Source organism: Pinus tabuliformis, chromosome 5_1 (assembly GCF_031772625.1).
Source record: "Pinus tabuliformis cultivar Carrire ecotype Pingquan chromosome 5_1, CPIR1, whole genome shotgun sequence".
Classification (NCBI taxonomy): Eukaryota; Viridiplantae; Streptophyta; class Pinopsida; order Pinales; family Pinaceae; genus Pinus; species Pinus tabuliformis.
Window position 1 is genome coordinate 794887338 of NC_142305.1, and position 12842 is coordinate 794900179.

The 12842-nt window shown below is 43.3% G+C and overlaps 1 protein-coding gene across 1 annotated transcript; it reads right to left on the reverse strand.

Moving 5' to 3' along the window:
• Window positions 1–2248: 2248 nt before the first annotated feature.
• Window positions 2249–3932, reverse strand: LOC149167334 (metacaspase-9-like). Its single transcript, XM_089431513.1, has 2 exons — window positions 3460–3932; window positions 2249–3099 (listed from the first exon to the last, which is right to left on the reverse strand). Exons 1-2 carry the CDS (start codon window positions 3797–3799, stop codon window positions 2360–2362), a joined length of 1080 nt encoding a protein of 359 aa, XP_089287639.1. The 5' UTR covers window positions 3800–3932; the 3' UTR covers window positions 2249–2359.
• Window positions 3933–12842: the final 8910 nt, after the last annotated feature.

Genomic DNA, 12842 nt, shown 5'->3' on the forward strand with positions numbered 1-12842 from the left:
CCATTTCCAGAGGCACCAGATTGTTGTGGGGAGGATTGGGCGTTTGATAGCATCCTGTCCTCCCCACCAGGCGAAGGCTGCATCAACAGAAGAGAAGTTAGGGAGCTGAAAGGAAAAAAACGATGCAATATCATACCAGATTTGTAGAGAGATCCTGCAATTGAAGAACATGTGGAAATTCGTTTCCTCCTCCATCTTGCAAAACACGCATCTGCTGGGGCCCTGCCAGGATCGCTTCCTCAAGTTTTCCCAAGATAAATTCTTGTTGTGAAAGACGAGCCAGGAGAAAAGGATCAGTTTGAGGGGACAGGCAAGCTTCCACCATAACACTGGGAAAATCTTTCTAGCCGGCATGATTTTCTTTGATATGAGATCCAAGTAGATGACCCTGACAGAAGCTTGAGAGTTTGAGAGAGATAACGACCAAACCAGGTGGTCATCAATCCCGACCTGCTTCAGACCTGCTTGATCAATGGATAATTTGAGGTTATCCCATAGGGAAAACAAAGCCTGAGGGACACCAAGATCAGCAGCATTCTTGAGCATAGGATAGGGGCCACTCCATCTATCAATAATTCTGTCCCAAGTGAAAATACCAAACCTGTGGAGGTGAAAAAGAAGAGGATCCGGAACCTGTAGATTTCCCTTGAATCCAGCAAAAGAGTCGAGACCGATGAAGATCTTTCTACCAGAAAAAATTCTCCATTTAAGGTTGTCAAGAAAGTACTGCTCAATTCTTCTGAAACTCAGCCAGATCGCCGATCCCTGTTTGATACCAAGAGAGCCAGACCTGAACCAGAACTCCAAGCTTCTACCTTTTTGATATTTTTGGCGAATAATAGCGCTCCATGGATTTGAGTTAAAGATGCCTCTCCATAAGGATTTGCAGAGAAGGGCTTTTCCAAAGATCCTTATATCCATCAGACCCCAACCACCCAGATTTTTTGGCAGAGATAAGAAGTCCAGTTTTGAAAGATGAAATTTGCTTCTTTCCGCTTTTGCCCCCCAGATGAAATTGGCAGTGATTCTGTTCATGGCATGAATAATGCTGGCCGGGAGAAGAAAGAGGTGGGCCCAGTAGACTGATAGCTGCATCAAAACTGATTGGGCAAGAACGACCCTTCCACCCAGAGATAAGGATCTGAATTCCCATAGCGATATTTTGCTGTGAAAACGATCAATAAGCCACCTCCAATCATCCTTTGAATATGTCTTTGGTTTAAGGCGAAAGCCCAAATACTTGATTCCATCGGACAATGGCTTGGAGTTAATCCCAAAGAGCTGGCAGATCCAAGAAATGTTTCTCTCTTTCAAAACTCCAAAATGTTAAATAGTTAAACAACAGCCATATCTAACCCAATCATTATAGTTTAATTATTCAATATTTTAGATTTGTTTCATATTGATGTTGTAAAATCTTTTGTAATGTAGTACCACTTAGATGCATCTTAACTGTAGAATCAATCCTTCTAAATAATTAACAAATCTATATTTAAAATAAATCTAAAATAATTTGAATTTTATCTAACAAAACATTTTTTTTTTTAAAATTATAAATTTAAGTTATAAAATTTACATAATTACCCTATTTTAAAAAAATCAGCAAACTCATACTAAAAACTAAATTCATTAATACCTTAAAAATATATTTTAAATAAAAAATATATATAATTTAACTAAAATTTTAAAACACACCAAAACATAACTTACTGTTAAAGTGGAAATTGCTTGAACATCAGAAAACAAAACATTGATCTCATTTCCCGAGAATGTGTACAGCATTATCATATATTAAAAGCTATTCAACAAAACATTGATCTCATTTCCCGAGTGAGTGTGGTACTCCATTATTATGTATTAAAAACTATTTCGGTGTGTTTTGCCTTTTAAAAGTCTAAGTGGTCCTACTACTGCTAAGTGAAGAGTGGGAATCCACGCAATTGATTCTTTGAAAACAGGAATATGCCTTATGCCTTACTGACAACGCAACCACCAGGACCAGGAGGAGCCATCGTATAGGAAACTTGCATCTGTCTACAGATCTCCAGTACTATGGAGCTGATGTTCCTTCTAATCCAACTTGCTAAGATTTTGAAAATATTTTAAACTTTACTAATTAAAATAAAATAGTTTTAAAAACAATTTTAATTTAGATGGCCGGTTCTAGAAATATTCTCATGAACAATAACATTCCTGTCCATTAAATTATAATATGTTCCTAAGACTATCTGTCCATTGATTTCTAATATATTCCTAGCAAAATTTCAGACTCCATGTGGAAGGTATAAGCCTGCCCACTTTTTATTTAGAATAACAGTACTTTACAATAGAAACCACTAAGAAAAAACAAACCACAATCCTAATTCCTCATTTTCTTTTTATTATTCTTGCCATCACTCTTATCATGGATGCTGTCAGAATTCTTTCTCGTGGATTGCTCGCACAGAAAAGCGGCATCGGCGTTGTTGTCACTGCAATAGAGACAAGGATGCTGTGAGTACCCTTGTTCCACAAGCAACTTTCTTGTCCCCAAAACCAGTTCCCTGTTGCTGATGGGCTTCCCATGTCGTGCAAGAATTGTCTGAATAGCGTTACTGAATGCTCCATATGCTTTGTGCGGATCACCGGTAGGGCAGGCATCCTCAGATGTCTGGTTAGCTTGGCATCCGCTCAATAGAATACCCATGTCTTCATGTATACGCTGCTGCTGCGGGAGCTCCTCGTGAACATCTATGCGGTGGCCTTTAGTCACTCCCTTTTCCGTCTCCAGGACAGAGCCGTTCGTGTTCATAAGCCACTTAACTTTGGAGCTGGCCTCATCACCGAAGGTCTGAAATAGAGCAATATTAATTTTATCTGCCTCCATTTCAGCTTCGCCAGTCTTTTCTCTTAAGACTTCCAGTAACGCGCCCAAGGGCAAGAACTTGCTCTTTGAAGAATGTTGCGCTGATGCTTCTGGATCTGTTAATGATCTGGAATGAGCAGGTCCGATTTGCTCCTTCTCTTTGTCAATTAGACCTCCGCTGTGACAGGAGTCGGACACCATGGTGAAACTTGTCCCCAGAGGCACCTTATTCACTATAACCCTGAAGTCCTCATCTTCATGCATCCAAATGACATGTCAGTACTGAATCTAAAGAAGAAATTAGTCATATTTTCACAGTTAAATTTCTAACTGAGTTAATTTCGACCACTATTACTATAATCTAATCTTGGGTGCTTAGTCCTATTTCAAGAATCCGATTTCGACCACCACTACTATAAACTTGGGGGCATTCTATTTCAGGAATAAAAAAAAACTCTGTAAATTGAATATGAAATCTTCACTCCCACAACTTTACGCACACAAAGCTTGTTAAATAAACTACCCTGAAGACCTAATGATTAATTAAATATTGTATGAATTCAGATAAGATAAAAACATTGGATCGGTAGCAGGACGTTGCGAGTCTCAACTACCTGTAAGAAGATTGAAATCGCATGGGACAATACACTCGTCATAGCCGGAGGACTTATGCAGGCGAACGCGAGTGCCGTGGCCGCTGTAGTGAAAGAGGAGGACGTCTCCAGATTTGGCACGGCGAACCATGGCGAGGAGAGCCGCACGAATGTTTTCGCCTGTGGGCTTTGTATGCGCTTCATCGGTGTCGATAAGGAGATTGATGTTCCGTTTGGCAAAGCCGAAACGATGAATGAGCGCCTGTTGCATCCTAATAACGTCGTTTAAGCATCCATGGAGTTCATTTTCTGTCTTGGGATAGTTGCATCCCACTAGCACAGCGTATTTTCGTTTGGCCATTGATCAAAATACTGATCCGATTTATGAAGACAGCTAATTTCTGAACAAAAAATTCCTGAGGAGGAAGCAGAATAATTTGGATCAAGCGGGAGATGGGCGTATACTTATAGTGAAAGTGAATATTCAGCAAATTAATAATGGAAGAGGAAGCTTCCCTTAATTTCTACGCTGTGTGAACAAGCTTTTTTAAGTTAAAGCAGCATCATCTGGTAGGTGCTCGTCTGCACGGCCAAAAACATCCCGATTGGTGCGGGGTTCTGACAGTCGAACAACTCCAATAAATTTAACGCGTTGATTGCGCCTCGAATCGACGCACTTGTGTTCACATGCTTCGCATTACTTTCCTATGTTTTCGCCAGCTAAGTTTAGGTTGAGGTCAGTCCACTCACATCTTCACAACTGGTTCGCATCCCGTACCTCTCCTCTCCTCCCTATAGGGTTTGTCGCCTCTCTATAGGGTTTGAGGTTGGGTTCAACCCAGTCCCATTTTCTCGGAGCTGTCCACTAGCGGATGGCAAAAGTAGCTGGAATTAGGTTGGTCGTTTTTTATTTTTTATTTTTTTTTAACCGAAGTGTTTGAATTTTATTTTGATAGTTAAATTTGTCACAATTTTATCAGGAATTTCATTATTTTCTGAGCAAATTTGAAACCTTATTAAATTACAAGATTTTGATAAATTAATTAATTTATATATTATAATTTTTTACATTAATTTATATATTATAAATTTCTACATGTCATTATAAAAAAAATATAAATATAAATTTTTATATATAAATGTATATAGTAATTGGAATATAAGTATAAAAAGTAAATTAACTAACTTCATATACATATTAATGGATATAACAATATAATAATTAGGATATAAGTAATATATATATATATATATATATATATATATATTGATCTAGATGGATATTGGTGGCCACCTGCCAAGTCCACCTGGACCCCCACCATTGTCTTTCTCAGCATTTTCAGTTTTCTTAATTATAGCACAACTTACTATTTTTAGCAGTTTTTCGGGTCCTGAACTTCCGGAGCCGTTTTGAGGCCCTAAACGACGTTTTTTGGGGAATCCAGGGAATGGACCATGTTGCTCGTTCCAACAATGATATTGCTCGGATAGATCTTTCTAATGAGCTATTGTACGCGTCAAACGGAGATCATATGCCAAAGTTACGACCCCGGGAAGTTGATGTACCAATTTACCCCCAAACGGGGCCCACAGTTTGGCGTTTCATCTCCTAGGGTTAGGTTTTGGAATGTTAAGGGTTTTCCATTGTTTCTCAACAATAAATAGGCCTTCGAGCCTCATTGTAACACAGTTGAGAGGCATGTAGCCATCACATCTCTTCTCAGAGATAAGCTACCATCGCCCTAGCTGGTTTATTTCCATTCTGGTTGTAAGCATATTTCAGTATTTTCCACTAATGAAATGAAGTATTATTTCCGCTGCATCTTTGTGTATATGGTTATCTCTGTAATTTGTTGCGTTCCTGTTTAAATCCGGATCAGTGGTATCAGAGCGGTCTGCTTTTTCTCTGTTTTTCTTTGCATGTCCCCAACAAGGTCGGGATATAAGGAGTTAGGGCTTGAACTGGTTGAACCTTTGCAAGACCAGCCTCGCAAATCCCGACGGCTTCACATGGCGGACAAGAAGAAAGACGAGGGGGCAGGAGATCCCATCAAAATCTTGCTCGAAGAAGCCCTCGAGCGACAACGGAACGTGATGATGGACAGCTTTGCCCAGATCCTTCAGCGGCTACCCAGAAGCAACGCATCGGCTTCCAGCAGCTACTCTGGAAACGCCACACCCTTTAAGGTACAAGTTAATTTTGAAATCCCCATATTCGAGGGTCAGATAGACGCAGATGCCATAGATAAATGGTTAAATCTGCTAGAGGGTTATTTTTCTGTTCGTGAATTTTCGAGTCGGGAAAAGATTGTTTTTGCTCTTCTCAAAGCAGCCCCCCACATCAAGGACTGGTGGGAAACCTACTGCGAGCAGAAGGATGAAAGTACTGGCTCACTATTTTCAGCCGCACCCACCTGGGATTCGTTCCGGGATGCCATCAAGGAGCAGTACTACCCTGTCGGAAGCTATGAGGATGAATACATAAAGTGGACCACGTTGCGGCAGGGAAGGGACCAAGACGTGCTGGAGTTCACCAATCTTTTCCATACCCTTCGCATAAAGTTGGGTATCAAGGATTCGGAGCAACATTTGATACTCAAATACCGTGGCTGCCTGCACAAGTACATCCAGGAAGAAATACAATTCCTAAACATCCCCTCGCTCGGCGCAGCATACCAATATGCCGTCAAGGTCGAGCAGAAGTTTAAACAAAAGAAGCGAGACTTTGGATCTGTGAATCCAAAGCAGGGGAAAGGTGCCCCTAAACCACAGAACAAAGGACAAAGCCAAGGCGGGACAACCCAAGACAACCAGCCGAAGCTGCAAGCAAAGAACATCGCCGCGAAGCCGAGAAAGGACACTGGAAAATGGTGCGAGTTCCTTAAGAGCTCCACTCACAACAAAAGTGAGTGTCGGGCCAAGCAGTCACTGGTGGCTGAGCTAAAGGTTTCAGAATCAGATGCATGTTCCGACTCGGAGTCAGAACCTGATAAGGGGTATGAAAAAGGGAAGCAGATCATTGATGCGGATCCCAGCACCACTGTTGCTACCGCAAAGATCCAGAAAAATGAACCCGAAGATCCAGAGGAGGAGGAGCGTCTCTTCCACTCCCAGATGTGGGTAAAGGGCTCCCTGATACAGTTCATTGTTGATAGCGGGAGTCAAAAGAACCTCATTTCGGCAGAGGTCGTGAAGCGGTTGGGCTTACCGACCACAGCACATCCACAACCATACACCATTGGGTGGCTTCACCAAGGACGAGATCTTCGCGTGAGCCAGCAGTGTCGCCTTCCATACAACATCAAGCCCTTCACGGATGAGGTATTGTGTGACATTGCTCCCCTTGAAGTTTGTGATGTATTACTAGGACAACCATACTTGTGGAAGCGACATGCTGTGTATGAATCAAGGCCCCGTGCTGTTATTATTACATTAAGAAATAAGTTGTTCAGGATACCAGAGGTAGCACCACCTGCCGCCATCTCTTTGATTACTGCAAAACAATGCAGTAAGATCATTTCCAAAACCAGGAAATTTGTTTTCCTGATGGTACGCCCTCAAGGAAAGAAGAAGACAGTGGTCGCGGCCTCCAAACGGGGTCCCTCTGCACGACAACTACAGATGGACAAGGTTGTGGAGGAGTACGAGGACATCTTCACCTCCCCGGCAGGGGTTCCTCTGCATTGTCAAGTCAAGCACTCCATCGATCTGACCCCAGGTGTGCCGCTACCCAATGGACCAATTTATCGGCGCTCTGTTCTGGAGAAGAATGAAATCAAGAGGCAGATTCAGGAGCTCCTGCAGAAAGGTCACATCCGTCCGAGTTCATCGCCCTGTGGTAGCCCGATCGTGTTGGTACAGAAGAAGGATGGGACGTGGAGACTCTGTATTGACTATCGGGCGCTGAAAAAGATCACTGTCCGTAATAGGTACCCGATCCCGCGGATTGATGACCTCCTAGACCAACTAAAGGGGGCGAAATATTTCAGCAAGATCAATCTGAAGTCAAGATATCACCAGGTACCAATCGAACCCTCCGATGTGTGGAAGACTGCCTTCAAATCTAAGGAGGGCCTCTTCGAATGGTTGGTCATGCCTTTCGGATTGACGAATGCTCCTGCAACCTTTATGAGAAAATGGATGACATCTTGCGGCCATTCACCAACTCCTTTGTAGTAGTATACTTGGATGACATTCTGATCTTCAGCCAGAGTTGGGAAGAGCACCTCCACCACATCCGACAGGTTCTCCAAACACTGCGGCAACACAAGCTATGTGCCAATTTGGAGAAATGCACTTTTGGCATGACCCAGGTTCAGTATCTGGGATACATCATTGATGAACAGGGGGTGCATGTCGATCCAACCAAGATCCAAGTCATTCGGGATTGGCCCTCTCCAACCACTCTAACAGAGCTCCGCAGCTTTCTAGGTCTTGCCAACTTCTACCACATATTTGTGTTGGGGTTTTCTCATATTTATTGGCCCTTGAGTCAAGTCACCAAGGGCGGGGCGAAAGCAAAATTCTTTTGGTCTGAATCTCAACAGAAGGCATTCAAGGAGTTGAAGGATCGCCTCTACATGGCACCAGTGCTCGCGTTACCAGATTTACAACAACCATTTGAGGTCGAGACAGATGCCTCTGACTATGCTATTGGGGCAGTCCTTACTCAACATGGACATCCAGTGGCATATCACAGTGAAACACTTTCAGACACAGTCCGGAAGTACCCCACTTATGATAAAGAGATGTATTCCATTGTACAGGCCTGCCGACAATGGAAGCATTACATTTTGGGGAAGGAAATGGTCATCCACACAGACCACTGACCTCTGCAGTTCATACAGACCCAAGGGAAATTGCAGAATGATCGCCATCAGAAGTGGTCTACATACCTGCAACAGTTTCACTTGAATATCAAGTATAAAAAGGGCAGCACCAATAATGTTGCAGATTGCCTCAGTCGACCACCGATCATGGCGCTAACCACCGTGCTCAACTCTTGTGGGCACAAGACTTCTGATTGGCCACTTCTCTACAAAAGCGACCCAGAATTCGGCCACACATACCAGACACTCTTGGAGGGTCGGCATGTTGCAGATTTTCACCTCCAGGACGCCCTATTATGCCACCTCAGTCACCTTTGTGTTCCTTCAAGCAAGCGTGCCAAGATGATTTGGGAAGCACACTACAGTCGGGCTGCTGGGCATTTCGGGGTCGAGAAAACAGTGGCAGTACTGCAAAATTATTTCTATTGGCCGAATCTTCGACAGGATGTTGGGAAGTACATCCGATCATGTACTGCCTGTGCCATTTCCAAACCGACCATTAAGAAGCACGGCCTCTATACCCCGTTGCCTACCCCTAGTCGACCTTAGGAATCCATCTCCATGGATTACATGTCAGGCCTTCCTTCCACTAAGCATGGCAATGACTGTGTTTTTGTGGTCGTCGACAGGTTCTCGAAGATGGCCATTATGATGGCCTGCAAGAAGAATATCACAGCAAAAGCCACTGCTAAACTCTTCTTTGAACGAGTGTGGGTGCACTTTGGGATCCCACAGTCTATCATCTCAGATCGGGACAGTCGGTTTCTCAGCACATTTTGGTCCAGTCTCTGGTCAATGCTGGACACCAAACTCACGAAGTCCACAGCCTTCCATCCTCAAACTGATGGCCAGACAGAGGTTGTGGGCATTGTATGCGCTTCATCGGTGTCGATAAGGAGATTGATGTTCCGTTTGGTAAAGCCGAAACGATGAATGAGCGCCTGTTGCATCCTAATAACGTCGTTTACGCATCCATGGAGTTCATTTTCTGTCTTGGGATAGTTGCATCCCACTAGCACAGCGTATTTTCGTTTGGCCATTGATCAAAATACTGATCCGATTTATGAAGACAGCTAATTTCTGAACAAAAAATTCCTGAGGAGGAAGCAGAATAATTTGGATCAAGCGGGAGATGGGCGTATACTTATAGTGAAAGTGAATATTCAGCAAATTAATAATGGAAGAGGAAGCTTCCCTTAATTTCTACGCTGTGTGAACAAGCTTTTTTAAGTTAAAGCAGCATCATCTGGTAGGTGCTCGTCTGCACGGCCAAAAACATCCCGATTGGTGCGGGGTTCTGACAGTCGAACAACTCCAATAAATTTAACGCGTTGATTGCGCCTCGAATCGACGCACTTGTGTTCACATGCTTCGCATTACTTTCCTATGTTTTCGCCAGCTAAGTTTAGGTTGAGGTCAGTCCACTCACATCTTCACAACTGGTTCGCATCCCGTACCTCTCCTCTCCTCTCTATAGGGTTTGTCGCCTCTCTATAGGGTTTGAGGTTGGGTTCAACCCAGTCCCATTTTCTCGGAGCTGTCCACTAGCGGATGGCAAAAGTAGCTGGAATTAGGTTGGTCGTTTTTTATTTTTTATTTTTTTTTTAACCGAAGTGTTTGAATTTTATTTTGATAGTTAAATTTGTCACAATTTTATCAGGAATTTCATTATTTTCTGAGCAAATTTGAAACCTTATTAAATTACAAGATTTTGATAAATTAATTAATTTATATATTATAATTTTTTACATTAATTTATATATTATAAATTTCTACATGTCATTATAAAAAAAATATAAATATAAATTTTTATATATAAATGTATATAGTAATTGGAATATAAGTATAAAAAGTAAATTAACTAACTTCATATACATATTAATGGATATAACAATATAATAATTAGGATATAAGTAATATATATATATATATATATATATATATATATATATATATTGATCTAGATGGATATTGGTGGCCACCTGCCAAGTCCACCTGGACCCCCACCATTGTCTTTCTCAGCATTTTCAGTTTTCTTAATTATAGCACAACTTACTATTTTTAGCAGTTTTTCGGGTCCTGAACTTCCGGAGCCGTTTTGAGGCCCTAAACGACGTTTTTTGGGGAATCCAGGGAATGGACCATGTTGCCCGTTCCAACAATGATATTGCTCGGATAGATCTTTCTAATGAGCTATTGTACGCGTCAAACGGAGATCATATGCCAAAGTTACGACCCCGGGAAGTTGATGTACCAATTTACCCCCAAACGGGGCCCACAGTTTGGCGTTTCATCTCCTAGGGTTAGGTTTTGGAATGTTAAGGGTTTTCCATTGTTTCTCAACAATAAATAGGCCTTCGAGCCTCATTGTAACACAGTTGAGAGGCATGTAGCCATCACATCTCTTCTCAGAGATAAGCTACCATCGCCCTAGCTGGTTTATTTCCATTCTGGTTGTAAGCATATTTAAGTATTTTCCACTAATGAAATGAAGTATTATTTCCGCTGCATCTTTGTGTATATGGTTATCTCTGTAATTTGTTGCGTTCCTGTTTAAATCCGGATCAGTGGTATCAGAGCGGTCTGCTTTTTCTCTGTTTTTCTTTGCATGTCCCCAACAAGGTCGGGATATAAGGAGTTAGGGCTTGAACTGGTTGAACCTTTGCAAGACCAGCCTCGCAAATCCCGACGGCTTCACATGGCGGACAAGAAGAAAGACGAGGGGGCAGGAGATCCCATCAAAATCTTGCTCGAAGAAGCCCTCGAGCGACAACGGAACGTGATGATGGACAGCTTTGCCCAGATCCTTCAGCGGCTACCCAGAAGCAACGCATCGGCTTCCAGCAGCTACTCTGGAAACGCCACACCCTTTAAGGTACAAGTTAATTTTGAAATCTCCATATTCGAGGGTCAGATAGACGCAGATGCCATAGATAAATGGTTAAATCTGCTAGAGGGTTATTTTTCTGTTCGTGAATTTTCGAGTCGGGAAAAGATTGTTTTTGCTCTTCTCAAAGCAGCCCCCCACATCAAGGACTGGTGGGAAACCTACTGCGAGCAGAAGGATGAAAGTACTGGCTCACTATTTTCAGCCGCACCCACCTGGGATTCGTTCCGGGATGCCATCAAGGAGCAGTACTACCCTGTCGGAAGCTATGAGGATGAATACATAAAGTGGACCACGTTGCGGCAGGGAAGGGACCAAGACGTGCTGGAGTTCACCAATCTTTTCCATACCCTTCGCATAAAGTTGGGTATCAAGGATTCAGAGCAACATTTGATACTCAAATACCGTGGCTGCCTGCACAAGTACATCCAGGAAGAAATACAATTCCTAAACATCCCCTCGCTCGGCGCAGCATACCAATATGCCGTCAAGGTCGAGCAGAAGTTTAAACAAAAGAAGCGAGACTTTGGATCTGTGAATCCAAAGCAGGGGAAAGGTGCCCCTAAACCACAGAACAAAGGACAAAGCCAAGGCGGGACAACCCAAGACAACCAGCCGAAGCTGCAAGCAAAGAACATCGCCGCGAAGCCGAGAAAGGACACTGGAAAATGGTGCGAGTTCCTTAAGAGCTCCACTCACAACAAAAGTGAGTGTCGGGCCAAGCAGTCACTGGTGGCTGAGCTAAAGGTTTCAGAATCAGATGCATGTTCCGACTCGGAGTCAGAACCTGATAAGGGGTATGAAAAAGGGAAGCAGATCATTGATGCGGATCCCAGCACCACTGTTGCTACCGCAAAGATCCAGAAAAATGAACCCGAAGATCCAGAGGAGGAGGAGCGTCTCTTCCACTCCCAGATGTGGGTAAAGGGCTCCCTGATACAGTTCATTGTTGATAGCGGGAGTCAAAAGAACCTCATTTCGGCAGAGGTCGTGAAGCGGTTGGGCTTACCGACCACAGCACATCCACAACCATACACCATTGGGTGGCTTCACCAAGGACGAGATCTTCGCGTGAGCCAGCAGTGTCGCCTTCCATACAACATCAAGCCCTTCACGGATGAGGTATTGTGTGACATTGTTCCCCTTGAAGTTTGTGATGTATTACTAGGACAACCATACTTGTGGAAGCGACATGCTGTGTATGAATCAAGGCCCCGTGCTGTTATTATTACATTAAGAAATAAGTTGTTCAGGATACCAGAGGTAGCACCACCTGCCGCCATCTCTTTGATTACTGCAAAACAATGCAGTAAGATCATTTCCAAAACCAGGAAATTTGTTTTCCTGATGGTACGCCCTCAAGGAAAGAAGAAGACAGTGGTCGCGGCCTCCAAACGGGGTCCCTCTGCACGACAACTACAGATGGACAAGGTTGTGGAGGAGTACGAGGACATCTTCACCTCCCCGGCAGGGGTTCCTCTGCATTGTCAAGTCAAGCACTCCATCGATCTGACCCCAGGTGCGCCGCTACCCAATGGACCAATTTATCGGCGCTCTGTTCTGGAGAAGAATGAAATCAAGAGGCAGATTCAGGAGCTCCTGCAGAAAGGTCACATCCATCCGAGTTCATCGCCCTGTGGTAGCCCGATCGTGTTGGTACAGAATAAGGATGGGACGTGGAGACTCTG

Coding starts and splice junctions, on each gene's coding strand:
- LOC149167334 (XM_089431513.1), bottom strand. CDS start 3,799: ATGGCCAAACGAAAATACGCTGTGCTAGTGGGATGCAACTATCCCAAG. Junction 3,100..3,459: donor CGATTTCAATCTTCTTACAG/GTAGTTGAGACT, acceptor GGATGCATGAAG/ATGAGGACTTCAGGGTTATA.